Below are 22,900 nucleotides of genomic sequence, written 5' to 3' on the forward strand. Positions count from 1 at the left end.
GAAGATAAACGATTAAGAAGTGCACTGTTCCTTATCGAGGTGCCAGCTCGCTAGAGCCCACCAATAAATCTAAAGGTGCCTCAGATAGCAAGTAAGCAGTACACAACTTATCCTGTTGTGAAAGTCTGTCTAAAAAAACTGTATAAAAAGCCCTTGTGTTTAAGGCTCGGGGTCGCTTTTGTCCAGGAGACTAAGCGACCCCAGCATGCTGGAATAAAACTCCTCTTGCTTGATTGCAGCGGACTCTGTCTCGTGGTCTTTGTGGAGTGAGCCATCCCTGTGTGTGGGATTTGTGCACAGTGCATGGGTCTTACAGTAACATATGTGTTGGTAAACACAAATGTTAGAGAGTATAGGAAATAGGTGCATTTGTGCAGGGAAACTTCAGAAACTCTCCTTAATGAAGGACGGTTGTTCATTTGACCTTCAGGTAATGGGAAATGTGAGAAAAGAGGTCAGAGAAGAAAAACCCAATAGTAGAAGGAGGTGGCCAACACCCCACAGGAGGGAAGGTTGCAGACAATAGCACAGCAGCAGTGGACAATCTGCCCTTCTTCAGACAGGACTGAAGCAGATCTGGTACGATGGTGGCACAGATGTAAATCCATTGGCAACTGCGGTGGTATCTAGGTCACTTGGGTCAACCAGAGATTTCAGGTTAAAGTTCTGTAAAATGGTGGTCAGGAACAAAAACACCTCCATGCGGGCCAGGCTCTCTCCCAGACAACTTCGTTTCCCTGAAAATAACAAACACAGAGGGTAGTAACTCCATGTGTGGAACTGTGATTGGAACAAACACTGCATTGGTGACAGGCACACATGGAATATGCAGTAACTGATGACAGATTCAATGGATGGGTGGATGGGAAGAAGGAAGGATAGCTGGAAGGACGGTGGAATAGACTGATGGATGGAAGAATGGACACCTAACATCTATCTGCCTAATATCTGATCTTATCAGGCACTCTTCATTCAACAAATATTCTTTGAGTATCATCTCGATGCCCTTCATTAAGTATTCTCAGATTATAACTGCTCTTTTGACATTTCAAGTTTCCATCTATATTTTTCAAAAAACATGCCCACATTCATGTGTTTCCTGTTTTGAGTATTACGTTCTGGGATCTTTCCTCCATTCTTCATACCCTTTATGCTCAGCTCTGGCTGTACACAATCTTCATCAATCTCTAACACACCATGTAGTTTCAAGTATTACATCAGCTTGGTCTTTTTGACTAAGTCACACTTTTCTTCTACTACATTCAGCACATAGGTCCTCTTTACACTCTTTGTGATCCCCTCAAGCAATAAAACCTTGCCTTCTTTGGTTTTCCTCAACATTATATTCATGCTTCCATTGAAGCATGGCTCACCTGAAATCATAATTCTCTACTTATTTATTTTTCTGTTGTGATATAATGTGAATTATTGAACGGAGATCTCTGTCCTTGTCATCTTGTTATCCACAGTGCCAGTTTGAAAGTGGCATCAAAAGTCATACAGATCCCACGGACAGAGACACAGCATACACATTTCAGGATTTGAGATCACAATATCCAAGATACATGATCATGACTGAAGGATGGGTAGGCTGCTCTGGAATTATGGCAAATGATCCTGCCATATTCACAATATTTCTCAGACCCTGTCATTATTTGGAAAAGGTTCTGATACCCTAGATCTAGAGCAAATGTCCTGCTCCTGTGGTTTATTACCTCCTTAAAAAGGTCCTGCCTCCTCTTCTTTCCATTCTCTCTGACCCCGTTGAGGCAGCTCAAATGTCATTTCTGCTATTAGAATGTTGCTTACTCCATTTTATGCCTCTTTGTGGTTTATGAGAGAGCATGAAGTAGGCAGCTTCTCCACAACCCTGAAGCCTCCCTCCCTCTGCAGTCCTTGCTTCCCTCTCTCACAGCACTAGTTCTATTGGAATTCAATGATCTCTTTACTCACCTGCCTTACTAACTCAGAAGTGAGCCTCTTAAGAAGCCATTCTGAGCTCGAGGGTACTTGTATCCCTAGAACTCAGTCTGGGCACTGAGGGACACTATGGAGAAGACATTCAAAGTTGTAGAGTTGGAAACCTGTCTCATAGCTGGTTAGGACTGTCTACAAGAGTTTCACCTTATAAGAGGAGCTCTAGGGTGCCTCAGTTTTATATCAAGAGGCAGAATTCCATCAGCCCATACACTAGCTTTCTGTATCTTGAAGAACTGGGTCAACTCCCATGAGATTCACTCATGTGGCCCAACAATGAGGATGTATTAAGAGCAAGGAAAGTGTGTGGGTATTAGGACTGGTGCTCCTGATCATGTACAAAGGGCAATTCTTCCAGCCCCAGAGGAGGCACCATGTGAGTTCCAACTGATCCCCAAAAGGTATCTTGTTCCCTGATATACAATTGGTAGTGAATTTCTATTACCTGCTGAGAAAGGCATGAAGTAGTCACTTTTCTTAAAGTTTCCATTCTCATCTAGAAAGTGGCCAGGGTCAAACATCTCTGGGTTAGGGAATTCTGTGTCATCGTATAGCACAGATGTCAGTGATGTAAATACGGTTGTGCCCTGGAGTAAACAGAAAAAGATAAACTGAGTTATAGAGAATTCATGGAGCTGGGAATGATGATTATCACTTACTTGAGTCTCTTTTATCTATAAATGAGGAAACTCTGGTCTCCAAGCAGACAGACCAATTAGTAAACAAGGATGAGTTTAGTGTCAATTTCAGTGACTTTGCTAATGTGTTCCCCAAATTGATTTACTGGACACATTGGTACTTGGGTGCTAAGCCTTCTGAATCTGTTCTTCTTATGAAGTTTAGACACTGGTATCGCCACTTATTGCTGTTTCATCACTTCAGTTTTCACACATCTCATATATAGATTATGGATTTCAATGGAAGTCTGTGTTGGCATTTGTGAAGTCCAGAGTGGGGGACCTCAGGAGGTGAGAGCAGTCCCCACATACAGCTAGCAAGAGTGTGGGGCACCATTCCATGGGTTCCCATCTGCTGCTACAGATCCTGCTGCATGTGGGTAGTCTACCACAGCCACTGCTAGAGCCACCAATGGTCACAAGGGCAGCTTTCCAACACTAGCACCACAAAAGTGTCCTGACACAACAGCAACTGCCACTGCCACCACAGCCACAGATATCATGCAGCCAGCCTGCCAACTACTCAACTGCACTGACACATGGGGGTTCATCAGCAGAGCTGAGGGGAAAAGGTGAGTGTGCGCAGACCCACATCCCAGTGGCCAAACACAAAAGGGAATTTACACTTCCCCACACAGTATTATGCCTGGGGGTGGGAGGTACATGTGAAGCTCACATCAATGTCTTGTTCCAGGGAGAGACACAAACAGAACCCCCGGAGAGTGCAGAAACCCAGGATAGCCAAATAGACTAAGGAAGAGAATTCTCAGCCACCACCAACCCAGCCACAATGCAGGAAAGCAAGGAACCAGGAGAAGTCTCTGCCTGTATGATAGAAGAAAGAGAAACACCACCCAGGGTCATGCACTCAAACTGAGAGGCTCCAGTACACCCCTGTGTACCCTGTGTAATAGACTGCTAGCTGGGGTGCCAACTAGCCCACCCAGGGTCACCCATTCAAACTGAGATGTTCTAGTACATCCTAGTGCATGCATCAGGGTTATAGGACACTAGCCAGGAGGCCAAAAAGCTCACCAATGTCACCCACTCTAGCCAAAGAGTGACAGGGCACCCAGGTGCTTCTCCCCAAAACTTGAGAGCTCAACCACATCTTCAGCAAACCAACACAGTGTCACTAACCTCAGCAAGGAATCACTAAGGGCCCCAGTGCCTAAACCATGGAGGCACTCACATGCAGCTACAACACTGAATACAAGCAAGGTATACACACAGAGACTACACAACTGCATCTACCCAGCACAAATACTAAAACACGCAAATCAATGCTCAATATAAAACACATTTACAGGAGCAAGTATGTCTCCTCAACTCCAACTCCAGCATAACAGAAGAAGCTATTGCTCTTCTAGAGGACCAGACATCAATTTAGAGATACTAGAAATATGATAGAACAAGAAAATATGACACCACCAAAGGAATACTATAATTCTCAAGTACTAGACCCCATAGAGCATGAAACACTTGAAATGAAAAAAAAGTATTTCCAAGCAACAGTCCTAAGGAAAATCAATGAAATAAAAGGAGACTCAAATAGACAACACAGTGAAGTGAGAAAAGTTATAGAGGATATGAAGGAGGAAATTTATGAAGAGATTAACACCTTTAAAAAGAATGTAGCAGAACTCCTGGAACTGAAGGATTCATTCAGAGAAATAAAAAACACATCCAAGAGCTTAAGCAGCAGAATAGAGCAATCAGAAGAAATAATTTCTGATCTTGAAGACTGGAAGACTTCAAAACAATTTTTTGAAATAACCCAGAAGGACCAAAAGAAAAAGAAAAAAGAATTTTAAAAAATGAAGAAAGTCTAAGAGAGCTATCAGACAAGCTTAAGTGCACAAACATCCAAATTGTGGGTGTTCTGGAAGTGGAGAAGAAAGGAAAAAGCATAGAAAACACATTAAACAGATTAATAGCAGAAAACTTATCAAGTGTACGGAGAGACTTGGACTTACAGATTCACAAGGCTCAAGATCCCCAAACAGATTCAATTTAAAAATGTCCTCTACAAGACACATTATGGTCAAACTGGCAAAACTCACAGACAAAGAATGTATCCTAAAAACAGTGAGAGAAAAGCTTCAAGTCAGTTATAATGGAGTCCCCTCAGACTAACAGCAGACTTCTCAACAAAAAGCATACAGGCAAGAAAAGACTGGGATGATATATATATATATAAAATACTAAGAGAAAAAAACTGCCAGCCAAGAGTATTATAACCAATAAGGGTATCATTCAGAAATGAAGGAAAATTAGTGTATTTACCAGAAAAACAAAAAGTGTGGGTGTTCAACACCTCATAACCAGCACTACAAGAAGTCCTCAAGGAGTCATCCATCTGGAATCCAAAAAACAGTAACTATTACCATGAATACACAAGAAAGAATAAAACCCACTGGTAGAAAAAAAGTGCAATTCAGAAAGAGAAAGAAACTGTACCATACCACTTCAAAAAACCAAGGAACACTGAAGACAAACGGTAAAAGGAGGAGAAAGGAGCAAAAGATACTTTAAAACCCTAATAAAATTGATAAACTGCCAAAAGTAAGACAATACCTTTGAATTACAACCACAAATTTAAATGGATTGAATTCCTCACTAAAAAGACCAACTCAACAAATGGATTTAAAAAACTACACCCAATGATGTGATGGGTACAAGAAACACACATCACCTGTAAAGACTCACATTGAGTAATAGTGAAGGGATGGAAAAAGATATACCACACAAATGGAAACCAAAAATGAGCAGGAGTAGCAATTCTAATATGAGATAAAATAGACTTTAAACCAAAAACCATAAAAAGAGACAACGAACACCATGATATCATGATAAAGGAATCAATCCAGCAAGAAGACATAAGGCTCCAAACTGATCAGCTGCCACACACACACAAAAAAAAATTGTTAAAAAAGAAAAGAAGACATAACGATTACTAATATACATACACTCAAAACTAGAGCACTAAGATATATACAGTAAACACAATTAGACCTAAAGAAAGAGATAAACTCCAATGCAATAATAGCGGAGGACCTGAGTACCCCTCTCTCAGCATTGCACAGATCATTTAGCCAACAAATCAACAGAGAAACATGGGATTTAAACTCACTTTAGAAGAATTGGGCTTGGCAGATTCTACAGAACATTTCATCTAATGACCACAGAATATACATTCTTCTCATCAGCACATGGAACTTTCTCCAGGAAAGACAAAATGTTAGATCACAAATCAAGTCTCAACAAATTTTTAAAAACTGTGATCATTTCACATATCTATTCAGACTGCAACTGTTTTGAAGTACAAATCAATAACAAGCAAAACTCTGGAAACTGTACAAATACATGGAAATTAAACAACCTGCTCCTGAACAACCTATGGGTCCAAGAAGGAATTAAGTAGAAAATCAAAGACATTATTGAAACCTTGAAAACAAGGGCACATCATATCAAAACCTGTGGGATGGTGATAAAGCAATACTAAGAAGGAAGTATATTGCAGTATATGCTTATATGTAAAGAATATAAAGATTTCAAATAAACAACCTAATGCTACATCTCAAAGAACTAGAAAAACAAGGACAGTCCAATCCCAAATTAGTAGACAGTACGATTAATTAAAATGAGAGCAGAACTAAATAAAATTTAGAGCTAAAATGTGATACAAAAAATCAATGAAACAAAAAGTTATTTTTTTGTGAAGATAAACAAAATAGACAGACCATTAGCTAGGCTTACTACAAAGAGAAGGAAGAAAGTGCAAATAACGAAAACAAGAAATGAAAGAGGAGCTGATACCACAGAAATACAAAGAATCATTAAAGACCATTATAAACAACAATAAATTTCAAATGTTGGAGGAAACAGATACAATTCTGGACACACTGCTAACTGTGAAGACTAAACCAAGAAGAAACAAAAAACCTGAACAGGAAAAGAACAAGCAAAGAGATTGAAGCAGAATTCACAGTCTCCCAGCGAAGAAAAGCCAAGTATTGGAAAACCTTACTGCTGAATTCTATGAAACCTTTAAAGAAGAATTAACGCTAATTCTCTTCAAATTATTCCAAATATTTAAAAGAAAGACCATTCTCCCAAACTCATTCTATGAGGCCAGCATCACCCTGTTACCAAAATGAGACAAAGATAAAACAAAAAACAGAAAACTACAGCCCAATATATTTGATGAACATAGACAAAAAAATACTCAACAAAGTATCAGCGAACAGAGTACAACAACACAACAAAAAGATTATATACCACGATCGAGTGTGACTCATCCCAGGAACATAAGGATGGTTCACCATATGTACGTGAATAAATGTGATATACCACATTGACAAAATCAAGGTCCAAAACCATAGTATTACATCAATAGATGCAGAAAAAGCATAGGAAAAAATCCAGTGTCACTTCATGAGAAAGACTCTCAGAAAATTAGGTATAGAAGGAAAGTATCTCAAAATGATAAAAGCCATATATGCCCAAACCTCTACCGATATCATCCTGAATGCTATCAGCTTTTCCCTTAAGACCAGGAAGACAAGGATGTCCACTTTCTCCACTCCTGTTTAGTATCATATTGGAGGTACTAGCCAGAGAAATCTGACAAAAGAAAGAAACAAAGGGTATCTACGTTGGAAAAGATGAAGTCAAACTGTGCCTCTTTGCAGATTACATGATCTTATATATTAAAAACCCTAAAGACTCTACAGAAAAACACTTAGATCTGACAAATGATTTAAGTACAGTTGCAGAGTACAAAATCAACACACAAAAATCAACATGCCATATACCAAAATCAACTCAAAATGGATTAAAGACTTAAATACAAGACCTGAAACTTTAAAATGTAGAGGGAAAAAATAGAGAAAAAACTCCTGGATGTAGGACTAAGCAAAATCTTTCTAAATATGGCTCCCCAAATACAGGCAACAAAAGAAAAAATAATCAAATGTGATTATATCAAATGAAAAACCTTCTGCACAGCAAAGGAACTAATCAACAGAGTGAAAAGACAACTGACAGAATGGGAGAAAATAATATACACCCTACACACCCAGTAAGGGTTTGATAACTAGAATATACAAAGAGCTCAAACAACTTTAGGGCAATAACCTGAATAATCAAATTAAAAAATGGGCAAAGGAGCTGAATACACATTTCTCAAAGGAGGACACACAAATGGCCAACAGGTATGTGAAAAAATGCTGAACATCACTAATCATCAGGGAAATGCAAATCAAAACCACTCTGAGATATCATCTTACCCCATTTATCCTGGCTGTTATCAAAATGACAGAGAATAACAAATGCTGGGGAGGATGTGGAGAAAAGGGAATCCTCCTGAACCGATGAATGGGACTGTAAATTGGTGCATCCATTATGGAAAATAGTATGGAGGTTCCTCAAACAACTACGGACAGAAATGCCATATGATCCAGCAACATAAGTGTCCACTGATTGATGACAAGATGAGGAAAATGTGGTATATATACGCAAGGGAATAGTACTCAGCCATAAAAAAGAGTGAAATTCTGCCATTTGCAGCAACATGGATGAGCCTGGAGAAAATTATGCTAAGTGAAGCAATCCAGGTGCAGTAAGTGACACCACATGCCCTCACTCATAAGTGGGAGCTGAATCCATAAATACACAAACAGATAATAAAGAGAGAAACAACAATCACAATAATACATTGAACATTTAGAAGGAAAGGAAAGAACTGTGGTTACTAGAGGAGGAAAAGGGGAGGGAAGGTCTACAGGGAAGGGAGTTAATGAGAAATTGGTTAAAGAACACAAAGAATGATTATGTACCGTAATGATGAATAAGCTGACTATCCTGATCTGAGCATCACACGTTGTACACAACTTTCGAAAGTCAACTCTCTATCCCAATTATATGTATAAGTTAACTTTTAAAAAAATATATCATTTTAAAATAAAACTACATTTATAAAACTAATATACAGACAATACACAATTCCTTGTTCACTATAAGGTTTAATTCACCAAAAAAAAGGTGGTGTTTTTATATTTCAATAACAAAACAACATAAAAAGATATCGAGAAAGCTAGCCAATTTGAAATAGCCATAAAAAAAAAAACAACCCTAAACCTGAGAATCAGTATAACCAAAGAAGCAAATGAACTCCACAATGAGAACTACCAATCACTTCCGAGAGAAATTAGAGAGAAGACACAAAAAGATGGAAAGACATTCCATACTCTTAGATTGGAAGAACTAACATTGTGAAAATGTTCATAACCCAAAATGATCTACAAATTCAATGCATTCCCATAAAATACCAATGACATTCTTAATAGAAATAGAAAAAAAACAATCCTAATATTCATATGGAAGAAGGAAAGACCCCAAATAGCCAATGCAATCCTATGCAAAGGGAATAAAGTTGGAGGCATAACATGGCCTGACTTCAAATTATGCTACAAAGCTATAGTAACCAAAATAGCACAGTACTCAGGTACAAGCAAACACTCGGACCAATGAACAGAATAGAGAACCCAGAAATCAACCCATAGACTTACAGCTAACTGATCTTTGATGAAGGCAATAAGAACATACTTTGGGGAAAAGACTGCCTCTTCAATAAATTGTTCTGGGAAATTGGACATCCATATAGAGAAGAATGAAACTAGGCCTGTACCTCTCACCATATATAAAATCAACTAAAAATGGATTAAAGACTTAAAAACAGGACATGAAACTATAAAAAAAACTCTGAAAAGAAGACATAGGGGAAACATTTCATGAAGTAAGTCTGGTCAAAGATTTTATGAAGAAGACCTCAAAATCACAGGCAACAAAGAAAAAAAATAAACAAATGGGATTATATCAAACTAAAAAGCTTCTACACAGCAAAAGAATCAGTTAACATAGCAAAAAGCCAATGTACAGAATGGGAGAAAATATTTGCAAACTAAGCATCCAACACAGGATTAATATACAGAATATACAGGGACCTCAAACAGCTTAACACTAAAAGAACAAGGAACCCAATTAAAAAAATGGGTGAAGGAGTTGAATCATTTCTCAAAGGAAGATATAAAAATGACCAATAGGCACATGAAAAACTGCTCAATATCAGTAAGTATCGGGGAAATAAAATCAAAACCACCTTGGAAGATCATCTCACCCCAGTTTTAATGGCTATTATAAAAAATACAGAGAATAACAAATGCTGGGGAGGATGCAGAGAAAGGAGAACCCTCCTACATTGTTGGTGGTACTGTACATTAGTACAGCCATCATGGAAAACAATACAGAGGTTCCTCACAAAACTACAGGTAGAACTGCCATATGATCCAGCCACCCCACTGTTGGGTATACACCCAAAGGAATGGAAATCATCAGGTCAAGGGGATACTGGACTCCCATGTTTATTGCAGCTGTATTTACAATAGTCAAGAGTTGGAACCAACCTAAGTGTTGATCAGTGGATGACTGCGTAAGGAAAATGTTGTATGTATACATAACGGAATACTACTCTGCCATAAAAAGAACGAGATCCTCTTATTCACTCCAACAGAGATGAACCTAGAGATAATTATGTTAAGAGAAATAAGCCAGGTATAGAAAGAGAAATACCACACATCCTCGTTCACAAGTGGGAGTTTAAAAATGATCAAATAAATAAAAAAAGAAAGAAAGATACAAAAGTCACAATAAGTTCATTGAACTTTCAAAATGAGTGAACAGGACCAAGGCCATCAGAGGTGGGTAAGGGGAAGGGGGGGGGTTACTGAGAAATTGGTAAAGGGTCACAAAAAATGACTATATACTGTAATGTTGAATATACTAATTATCCTGATTTGAGCATGGCATGTTGCCCATTGGTATTAATATTCAATGCTGTACTCCAAAGATATGTACAACCAATTATATTTCAATAAAAAATTATCTTTAAAAAATAGAATATTAACATTGGGGAGAAAATGAAAGAAAGAAAATCCAGAGTATCTTTTCATAGCGCTTTTTTTTTTCTGCTAGCCAGTTGCTGTGGATTGAATTGTGTCCCCCAAAGCCCACATATTAGAAAGTTAACTCCCATTGTGACAGTGTTAAGAGGGTGGAAATCCTATTATAGTAGCTGAAAGATGGGACCCTGAAGCAGTGTTTAGATGTGAGGAACATGACTAATAAAATGATGGTTAATGGTAATCATGGGAATGTGTGGTGCACGAATCTCAGATCCTTCTTCTTTCTGGGCAGGTTGTGAGTCAGGTAATCAAAAGAAGATACTGGCAGCTTTATGCAAGGTAGACATACTTTATTCTTTAGATGTGAGCTTCACAGACATGTTTCATTCTCAGACACTAGCTCAGGCTCTATTCTAGTGATCCTCCATGCTCTGTCCTTCCTCCATGCTCTTCTAACCTTCCAGGATTTGCTAACCAGCAGTTCAGAGCAGTTACCTTTCTAGTTTTAGTACACAACAGAGGCCACAAGCTGAGCATTACATAATTACAACAATCATGCTGAATCAGTAAATGGGCACACATGCACAGTTACGTCACTTTTATAACTTGTTTCTAGTGAATGTGCTGAATCTTGCCCATTTGTAATGGATGCAAGTTGAGAGAGCCGGACTAAACTTTTCCTGCTTTCCTTACAGCATGGTTCTGAGAACTTTAAAAGTACAACACAGGAGGAGCTCTCTTCTCTCTTTCTGCTTCCTCCATTTTGTAATGTGACACGCTGCATTGCTGTAGAGTTACCACCAAGAACAAGGCTCTTACCAGATATATTCCCTGGAATTCTGACTTCTCAGCCTCTGAAATTATAAGCAATAAATACTGTTTCCTTACAAGTTACTCAGTTCCAGGTATTCTGTTCTAAGCACAGAGATCTGTGGACTAATGCTCCAGCACAGAGATCTCACCTTGGACCTTTGTATTATCAGGACAATGCTCTAAACAACTGAACAACCAGCCAGCTGTTCACATGGATTTTGTAAATAAACATTTGATTTTGTTAAAAATGACATCTTCTGGGATGATAATGAGTGTAGTAATGAATAAAAACTGAAGAGGTAGGTGGGAGGGAGAATTCGGTAAAGGGACACAAAAATCAACCACATTGTATATTGATAAAATAAAATAAAATAAAAAGTAAATTTAAAAAACTGAGTCATTATCTTTGCCATGCAATTTGTCTTATTTTAAACCTATGAGGGAGGTCTTCATTACATATTAATCCTAGCTTAAAAACATAGAAGGGATGAAAAGTTAGAAAAATCATTACTTTGTAACAATTCCAGTTAAGATCATTAGTTCTGGCAAGGATCATCAATTAAAGCTCAAACTGTTGAGTGCATAATTTAGGAAGCAGGATTTCACACAGTGTTAAAGTACCTTGCCACAGATTTTTATTAATTTCATATGAAAAGAAGAATTTCTGCAATGGAGAGATCTGGCAGTTACCACCTTATTATGCAAGCAACTTAGCATAACCAATAATGACATAAATGACATATGACCTGCCTCACTAGAGTGATTCAGTGTGACATGCATAGTACCTATAGTTTTCTTGTTCAAATTGTACCTGGAATCAAATATCTAGAACACTATCACACAAAACCAGCCTGAGGAACATTAAATGGCTGCTAACCAGGACTCTGTAAAAAGATCAATGTACTGAAAGAAGCCCTAAAGAAACAGAACAGTTCTTGATGACGAGAGACTGAAAGATAAACAAATTATATCCTTGTTCATTGACTGGGTAGTGAATTGCAAAGGAAAAAAGTCATAAACAACATTCTAGAAAATTTAAATGTGGGCTGTGCATTAGATAATGTTAAATAATATTATTGTACTGGTGATAACTCCTGAGTGTGAATGCTGTTAATACTATATAGTAGAAAATTATTGATCTTGGGACATGCATACTGAAATATTGAGAAATAGACAGATATAAAAGTAGATATATGCATACTTTATATATATATGTAAGTTTAAATGTTATTTAGATTAAAAATTTTTTGAATATGCATATCATGGGGACACAAAGCTATCACCACCTGTGCCCAAGATGTGATGATTAGATCAATAGTATCAGCATGTCCATTAAAACAAATTGCAGACCCCATTACAGGTGAGTTCACACCAACCAGAGAGGTGCCCCCATAGTGGCCCGACAGCTGTGGTGACCATGCACCCCAAGGTGCAAGAATGCGAGAGCAGGTAGGTGCTGTTGCTGACGGACCCCACCCCCAGCCTGGGCAAGTGCAGCTGACCGGAGAGGTCCCCCCAAGAGAGGCCCAAGAACCACGGCAACCACACAACCTGAGGCACCTGTGTAGGAACAGGTAGGCACTGCTGCTGGACTCCCAGCCCAGTCCGGTCCCCATGGCCCAGATAGGCCCGAGCCTTCCATCTGCAGGCACTGAGGCAGCCATGCCAAATTGGCAGTCCTGGAAGGATGCTAGGCAGACAATAGGGTTGAGTGAGTGGACCATGAAATCCCTTGCCACAATGACTAAACACCAAAGGAAAGAAACCAGAAATATGAAAGTGCAAGAAAGTACACCACCAAAGGGCAATAACTTTCAAGTTCTAGATCCTATAGAACAAGAAGACCTTGAAGTGACTGAAAAGGAATTTCAAGTGACAATTCTAAAGAAACTAAATGAGATATGAGAAAACTCAGCTAGATAACAAGATGAAATGAGGAAAAGTATACAGGACATGAAAGTAGAAATGTACAAGGAAATCAATGCCCTAAAAAAGAATGTAGCAGAGCTTGTGCAGCTAAAGAATTCATCCAATGAAATAAAAAACACAACAGTAGAAGAAAGAACTTCTGACCTTGAAGATGGGCTGTTTGAAATAACACATGCAGACCAAAAAAAAAAAAAAAAAAAGTAAAGAATTAAAAACATTGAAGAAAATCTAAGAGAGATATCAGACAACCTTAAGTGCTCAAATATCCAAGTCATGGGTATCCCAGAAGGGGAGGAAAAAGGAGATAGCTTTGAAAACATATTCAACAAAATAATGGCAGAAAACTACCCAGGTATAGGAAAAGACACATATCTTCAGATTCAGGAAGCTCAAAGATCCCCAAATGTATTCAACCAAAAAGGTTTTCTCCAAGACATGTGTGGGGAAAATAGGATAATTTAGTCATGCTCCCTCAGCTCAGGTCTGGTTGGGGGTTAAGCAGCACATTTCTTGTAAAAGAGTTTTGTGTCAGTGGAGTTAGTGCACATGTGCACCCACATATCTTTTTAGTTTGCTGCTTTTTTGTGTTCTTCAGTTTGTGAGGCAGAGCTGGCTAGCAGAGCTCACATCTAAAAATACAGCATGTTTACTCTGCTTGCAGCTGCTCAGTTTTTCCTTGGCCTTTGCCAGTAGCAGTTGAGTTTCTGAGTTTCTCTTTGTGCTGCCTAGCTCCTCAACATGAGTGTGCTGAATAAAGACTATTCCTTCTTCAACCAAGTCTCCAAGGACCTTATTGCTGGTTAACTATCTCATAGACCTGCAGGTGAAGTGTTTGTGAATGGGCTCGAGAGGTCTGTGAGATCCAGACCCTAGCCCTAGCTCTACATGTTATAGTCAAATTGGCAAAACTCAGAGACAAAGAGAGAATCTTAAAAGCTGCAAGAGAGAAGCAGCAAGTCACCTACAAGGGAGCCCAAATCAGACTAACAGACTTTTCATCAGAAACCCTAAAAGCCAGAAAAGAATGGGATGATATCTTCCAAATACTAAAAGACAAATTTGCCAGCTAAGAATACTTTACCCAGCAAGGCTATCCTTCCAACATGAAGGACAAATAGTATATTTCTCAGACAAATAAAAACTGCAGGAGTACATTACCACATGGCCAGCCTTACAAGAAATTCTCAAGGGAGTACTGGGTTTGGTACCTGAAAAACAACCACCACTGACATAAATACTAAAGAAAAAACAAAACCCACTAGTAAAATAAAATGCTAACAACAAAGAGAAAAAAAAAGTTTATCAACAACCCCAAGAAACCGACAAATACAGAAGACAAACAGTAAATCAGAAAGAAAGGAGCAAAAGACACTTAAGACATCCTAATAAAAGTCAATAAAATGCTAGGAATAAATCAACACTTTTCAATAACAACTCTTAATGAAAAAGGATTAAATTCCCCACTCAAAAGACGCAGACTGACTGACTGGACTAAAAAGTTGGACTCAACACTATGCTGCCTCCAAGAGACTCACCTTGCCTGAAAAGACACACATAGAATAACAGTGAAAGGATGGAAAAAGATATACCATGGAAATAGAAATGAAAAATGAGCTGGAGTAGCTATTCTTATATCTGATAAAATAGACTTTAAACCACAAAACATAAAATTAGAGAAAAAACGCCACTATGTAATGATAAAATGGCTTATGCATCAAGAAGACATAACCATCATAAATATATATGCACCCATTGTTGGAGCAGACAGATTTATAAAACAAACACTATCACACCTAAAGAATGAGATAGATGCTAATACCTAGCAGGAGGGGAATTGAACATCCTACTGTCAATATTGGACAGATTATCTAGGCAGAGAATCAGCAGAGAAACACAAGATCTAAAGACGAATTGAACATATCAGATATGTACAGAAAATTCCATCCAACAACCTCAGAATATTAATTCTTCTCATCAGCACATGGAATATTCTCCAGGATAGATCACATGTTACATCACAAATTAAGTCTTTAGAAATTCAAAAAAATTGGAATTATTCCATGTATTTTTTCACATCACAATGGATTAAAATTAAAAATCAATAACAAACAAAAGTCTGGAAAGTATATAAACACATGGAAATTAAACAGCATTCTACTTAATGACATATGGGTCCAAGAAAAAATTAGACAGGAAATAAAAAATTTATTGAAACTGATGAAAACAATGAAGCATCATACCAAAACCTGTGGGATTCTGCAAAAGCAGTAGTAAGGGGGAAATTTATCACATATAATGCTTACTTCAGAAGAATGGAAAGATGGCAAGTAAACACCCTAATACTTCACCTTAAGGAACTAGAAAAACAAGAACAATCCAAACCCAAAGTTAGCAGATGGAAAGAAATCATTAAGATCAGAGCAGAAGTTAACAAAATAGAAACCCCAAAATTGATACAAAATGTCAATGAATCAAAAAGTTGGTTTTTTGAAAAGATAAATGAAATTGAAAAACCATTAGGAAGGCTAACTAAAAAACAAAAGAAGAGAGAAAACTCAAATAACAAAAATTAGAAATGAAAAAGGTGATATTACAGCTGATACCTGAGAAATAAAAGAAATCATTAGAGACTAGTATAAACAACTATATGCCAACAAATTGAAAATCTGGAGTAAATGGATAGATTTCTGGACACACACAAACTACCAAAACTGAGCCAAGAAGATGTAGAAAATCTGAACAGACCAATAACAATAAAAGAGATTGAAGCTGTTATCAGAAGGCTCCCAACAAAGAAAGCCCAGGAACAGAAGGGTTCACTGCAGAATTCTACCAAACCTTCAAAGAAGAATTGATACCAATTCTCCACAAACCATTTCAAAAGATTGAAACAGAGACCATTCTCCAAAACTCATTCTAGGAAGCAAACATCACCCTTATACCAAAACCAGACAAAGATACAACAAAAAAAGAAAACTACAGGCCTATATTCTTGATGAATATAGATGTAAAAATCCTCAATAAAATACTAGGTAACAGAATACAGCAACACATACAGAAAGGAAACACCATGATCAAATGGGATTCATCCAAGTGATGCAAGGTTGGCTCAACACACACAAATCAATAAATGTGATACACTACATCAATGAAAACAAATACAAAGACCATATGATCATCTCTATAGATGCTGAAAAACCATTTGCCAAAATTCAACATTAGTTTATCATAAAGACTCTACAAGTTAGGTATAGATGGAAAGTATTTGAACATAAATAAAATGATATATGATAAGCCCACTGCCAATATCATCAGCTTTGCCCTTAAGAACAGGAACTAGACAAGGATGCCCACTCTCACCACTCCTATTCAACATAGTGTTGGAAGTACTAGCCCAAGTAATCAGAGAAGAGAAGGAAATAAAGGGCATCCATATTGGAAAACATGAAGTCAAACTGTCCCTGTTTGCAGATGGCATGATCCTATATATTGAACAGCCTAAAGCCTCTACAAAAAACTCAGAATTGTTAAATGATTTTATCAAAGTTGCTGGATACAAAATCAACACACAAAATCAGTAGCATTTCTATACTCCAGCAGTGAACATTTAGAAAAAGAAATCGAGAAAGCTAGCCCATTTACAATAGCCACCAAAAAAATAAAGTACTTAGGAATAAAGTTAACCAAGGATGTGAAAAATTTCCATGAAGAGAACTACAAACCACTGTTGAGAGAAATTAAAGAGGATACTGGAAGATTTAAAGGTATCCAATGCTCTTGGATAGGAAGAATTAACATTGTGAAAATGTGCATATTAACCAAAGCAATCTAAGATTCAATGCATTCCCCATCAAAATTCCAATGACATTTTATTAGAAATGGAAAAAACTATTCAGACTTTTATGTGCAATAAAAAAAGACCACAAATAGCCAAAGCAATCCTGAGCAAAATAAAAAAAAGCTGGAGGCATAATGCTACCTGACTTTAAACTAAAAAGCTATTATAACCAAAGCAACATGGTGCTGACATAAAAACAGACACACGGATTAGTGGAATAGAATAGAGAACCCAGAAATCAACCCACACACCTACAGCCATCTGATCTTTGACAAAGGCACTGAGTCTACACACTGGGGATGAGATTGCTTCTTCAGCAAATTTTGCAGGGAAAACTGGATATTCATATGCAGGAGAATGAAACTAGACTTGTATCACTCACCACATACCAAAATTAACTCAAAATGGATTAAAGACTTAAATATATGTCCCCAAACAATAGAACTCCTTAAAGAAAACAGGGGAAACCCATCAGGAAATAGGATTGTGAAGACTTTATGAATATGACCCCAAAAGCACAGGCAATCAAAAAAAAAAAAAAAAGCCAAATGGGATTATGACAAACCAAAAAGCTTTTGCACAGCAAAAGAAACAATTAACAGAGCAAAAAGACAACCAATAGAGTGGGAGAAAATATTTGCAAAATATACATCTGACAAAGGATCAATATGTTCTATATACAGGGAACTCAAAGAACTTAACAGCTAAAAAAAAAAGTAACCCAATAAAAAAGGGGCAAAGGCATTGAATAGACATTTCTCAAAGGAAGATACATGAGTGGCCAATGGACACATGAAAAGAATGCTCAGCAGCACTTAGCATTCAGGAAATGCAAATCAAAACCACTTTGAGATACCTTCTCACTCCAGTTCGGATGGCTAATATCCAAAGACTGAGAATGATAAATGCTGGTGAGGATGTGGGGAAGAATGTACCCTCCTACACTGTTGGTGGGACTGCAGAATGGTGCAGTATTCATGGAAAATTGTATGGAGGTCCCTCAAACAAATACAGATACAACTACCATATGACCCAGAATTCCACTGTTGGGTATATACCCAGAGGAATGGAAATCATCATGTTGAAGGGATATCTGTATTCCTTGTTTATTACAGCACTATTTCCATTAACCAAGAGTTGGAACAAACCTAAATGCCCATCATTTGATGAGTGGATACAGAAAATGTGGTATATCTACACAATGGAATTCTACTCTGCTATATATATATAAATGAAATACTACCATTGGCAGTAACTCAGATGGACTTAGAGAAAATTATATTAACTGAAATAAGCCAGGCACAGAAAAAGTATCACACGTTCCCACTCATTTGTGGGAGCTAATAAAAATAAATAAGTAAATATACAAAGAAAGAAATGGTGGGGGGCAGGAAGAAGGCACAACAATCACAACAATTCCTTCAACTTGTTAAGACAATTGAACAGATGTGATTTGATAGGGGGAGGAGAGAAAGAGGGAGGAAAATGAGGAATTGGCAAAAGGACACAAAAACCACAGCCTTGTATAATGATAAATTTTAAAAAAATTTTTAGTTTTCATAAAAATTGGAACATAGTCATTCTCATTTGTTTTCACAGTGTCTCTGACTGCTTCCATGCTACAATGTCAGAGTTCAGTAGTGCAACCGAAACCCCATGGCCTGCAAAGTCTGAAATTTACTATCGGGTCCGTTACAGAAAAAGTTTACTAACTCCTGCCTTAGGCCATTATCTACACTTAGATCAGTGTCCCAGCCTCTGGCATAAAAAAATTATTTATCTGATTTCTAAGGGTGGAGTCAGTCATGCAATGTTGCATCTTTCTATAATGGGCTGTCCAAGGCAGAAGGGAATGGATGGTCTTGGGGATCTGAGCTCTTTAGGTCCGAAGCCACCAGAAACTGCAGGAGTCCCCATGCAAAGGAATGAATGGGTGAGCTCAGCAGGTGCAACGCTACCCTTAAGCAGCCCCCAAAGCTGATGCAGTGGATGGGAGATAGTGTCAATCCCTGCCTGATTCCGCAGTCTGTTCACCATTAGGTGCTAAGAGGAGAGACAAGTTTCATTAATATTACCCACCACAATATTAAGAAAAATAGTTCTTTGGTGAAAACAGAGTGGAATGAAGTCCTACTCTTATACCTAATCTGTGATCATCAAGACAAGTCCCATTACTTCTTGGTAGAGTCATCAATTCCTTCTTTTCCACAGCATGACATTAGTAAATGCAACCTAACCAATTTCATTACTTTTTTCCCCCATGAAAATACAATGTTTACTTACATTATTTCTAATTTTAATAATAACATGTTCTAGCTTCCAGTGGAATAGAGAAGCTTGAAGCATAGCAAGTAGACTTCTAGATAAATACAGAATTCATGTGTTAGAAGGCACTGCAAAGCTGTTAAGAAACAAAAAAAAACTGGTGTCAAGATTTCAGAGATGGGACAACCACAGAGAGGTAAGCTAACACCTACAGTCAATTTTCAACTGTGTTCATATCATGTCCAATGCTGAATCAGCGCAGAAAGTGCCATGTCATTATTACTGCCTATTAGAAGGTAATAAACTCCTTCTGGAAGAACATAAACATCATCTGAAACTGCATTTTTTCATATATAAATTCTGGCATTTATGTATTTATCCAAAAGTTATTACGCATTTAAGATACAACTAAGTGTCCACAAGCAGAAGAGTGAAAGGAGGGTAAGGTAATGGAAGCAGGCACACATTAAGGAACATTTCTCACCCAATTTTGTGAGGCCAGCATTACCTTAGCAGAAATCAGTCAAGGAAATTTTGCAGGAGCAGAAATCTTTCAGGAAAATTTTGAGGAAGAAAAATCACAGACTGAGGAGGCTTTCAGTCAAGATGGTGGAATAGATGGTCCCCAACATCACCCTCTCCATCAAATCAACCAATTTACAACTATTAAAAGCCAACAACAGCCAAACTGGGGCCGTTACAGCTCAAGGGAAGAGGAGGAGAGACCTATTGAGCTCATGAAGGCAGGAGAAGCTGCAATGAGAGAAAGAAAGGACCACTCTGACTATTTTGAGCCCTGGCTGCTTCAAGGCTACAGCTGCTGAACACACAGAACAAGAGGTGGCAAATGCCACAACTGTGCACTTTGTATGATGTTGCTTGGAGGTGGCAAAGGAGAAAAGGGCCTTGGTGGCCCACAGGCCAGTAAGACTACTAACAGTGTTCCTGTGGACCAACATAGGAACAAGGGTCCACAGACAACAGAAAAAAGGATCTGCTCAGAGGCCAGTGAGTCATTTCAAGGGACTGGCAAATGGACTACTCCAAGGGGAGAGTTTGGTGGTGGGAGAGATGGGCCCACTGGGGGAACATTGGGGCACATTATGGACAGGTTATTTACCTTCCAATCAGCACAGGTCCACTAAGTGTAGACTGGTTAGGAATACAGAATTGTGCAGTTTGCTGAAGAGACTCAAACACAGACCAGAGTTTCCACACAGTCCAGGTTTACTTTAACTCAGAATACCTGAAGTAATTGCAAGGTCAACAATTAAAACCTGAGCTGCACAGAAAGCGTTCCCCAGGGAATTAGCAGCAAAGCAACTTAGGTCAACTACAAGGCTCAAGTGCAGGTTCCCACAGGAAGCTCACCAATTTTAGAAGTAAGCAAAGAACAACAAATTACTTCCAGTGCAGAGTTTAAGTGGTGGGAGCAGTGAATAATCCAACACAGAATTGAAAGAAAAAACAAAATACCCAGAGATCAGAGACAAAGTCTGATATTAACTAGTAAAGATCTAACACCACCAAAGAACCCAAAGAACACCTATAAAACCTAGAAGGATGGGAAGGCCCCTAGGCTCCCAAGCCAGGGAGAGGGGAGGGCCATTGGCCTCAGACACACCCCTCCAACAGCTATACCCAGCTCAGTGACGATCACCAGGTTGCCACCAGAAGCACCCTAGGCTCCCAAGCTGGGGCAGTGTTGGGCTGAGGGCCTCAGCCATGGCCTCCCAATGTCCACAACCAGCCCAGTGACAACCACTGAGCCACCATAGAAAGCACAACTGGCTCTAGAGCCGGCAGGTGGCTGATGACCTTAGCCACATCTCCCTAACATCTGCAACCAGCCCAGTGAAAACAAGCAAGCCACCACCAAAAAATCCCTTGATCAGCCCTGACAGAATGAAGAGGGTGCCATGGGCCTCCACCAAGCCTCCCCTCCTTCCTACTCCTCCCATTCTATTTCCTTCCCCTTTCTCTGCCCTTCCCCTAACTGCTCTGCAACATCATTTTAGAATGTAAGAAAATAAAAATATTAATAAATAAATAAATTTTAAAAAAAAGAAAAATCACAGACTGGAATCTCTAATAAGTACAAAGAAGCCCTAAATAATATGGAGCAAATTATATCCAGCTGTGTGAGTACTTATAACATGTATACTTAGTGAGGAATGTGAAGCCATCACATACAATCATACCAATGTATGAAGAGAATCATTATGAAAAAATTACACTCTTTCAAGACAATAATTTATATAAAAATAAGAGAAAATGATATACTTCCGTAATTTCGTGGAGGGTTAGAAATCTTGATTCTCACTTGATTTTAGAATAGGGTTGTTAGGTAAATACATGTATGGGCAAAAGCCCTCAGGCAGGGGGCCAGAACCCACAGATAGCTGCCCAACAGCCCATCTAATCAACTCTAATCACTGCTTAGGTATTTGATTGAATACTTTAATGATTTTAGAGCTAACAGCGGTTGTCATACCCATCCTTTTAAGAGATTTTAAGAATTGCTGAAGGGAAAGATGGGAAAAATTGTTTGCTAGGGGCAAGCTGTCTGTTGGGGGAAACGTTAGAGATAATTGTACTTAGATTTTATCATAAGAATGTAACTTTTGCTTAAGGAGAGGTTACACTTAAGATAATGAGCCAGTTTGAACAACTTAGCTTTTCACAAATTGCATTTTGGAATATCACATTGTTAATTTTACTGATGTTACTAGTTTCATTGTTTAAGCTATACTTAGCCATAGATAACTTTTGTAACACTGCTCATGTCCTTGTGTCCTTTTGTAATGATTGAATCAACTGAATTTTCTTGTGAAACTTCCTTGTCTTTCCAATAAAAAACAGAAGCTAACTTTGAATCCTGGCTGTACCCAGTTATCTTCTTCTAACAGGGGAGATGCTGGGGTACAAACCCTTCGTGCTTCTCAATGCATTCATGGTGCTTTGAGTAATCCTTTCTTCATCTCTTTTACACAGTGAGAAGTGTAACATAATCTGATAAAGAATAACTGCCAAAATGTACTTAAAAATATCATTCTCAGTAGTGAGATATTAAACCTCCACCCACTATCACCAGTCTCTTCAATGCCATCCTGGTAATTCTGGCCAGTGCAATATTGCAATAAAGGGAAAATAAAGACACAAGAATTGGAAAATGAAATAAAACAAATATTCACTCAGATAGCAGGATACTGTACATAGAAATTCCAAAGTAATCTACAGACAAAATAGTAGTAATGATTAGTAAATTTAATGTGGTTGTTAGGTATATGTTCATCTGTATAATAAAATCTATTATAATTATATATTCCAGGTACAAAAAAATGTAAGGGCCACAAACCTAACAAAAGATTTACAAGCCACGTCACTGAAAACACATTACGCCCCAGTGTCTTGGGAATTTTACAAACTGATACTGT

General features: G+C 38.2%; 1 protein-coding gene across 2 annotated transcripts in view; it reads right to left on the bottom strand.

The window, feature by feature from the left end:
• Positions 1–555: 555 nt before the first annotated feature.
• LOC134382638 (cytochrome P450 2C9-like) overlaps positions 556–22,900 on the bottom strand; it is a 73,519-nt gene continuing 51,174 nt past the window's right edge. For both annotated transcript variants that reach the window (XM_063103359.1, XM_063103358.1), the window contains 2 exons: positions 2,423–2,564; positions 556–737 (listed from right to left, as the gene is read on the bottom strand). In XM_063103359.1, coding sequence (XP_062959429.1) covers positions 556–737; positions 2,423–2,564 — 324 coding nt within the window. The remainder of the gene's footprint in view (positions 738–2,422; positions 2,565–22,900) is intronic.

Source organism: Cynocephalus volans, chromosome 7 (assembly GCF_027409185.1).
Source record: "Cynocephalus volans isolate mCynVol1 chromosome 7, mCynVol1.pri, whole genome shotgun sequence".
NCBI classification, from domain to species: Eukaryota; Metazoa; Chordata; class Mammalia; order Dermoptera; family Cynocephalidae; genus Cynocephalus; species Cynocephalus volans.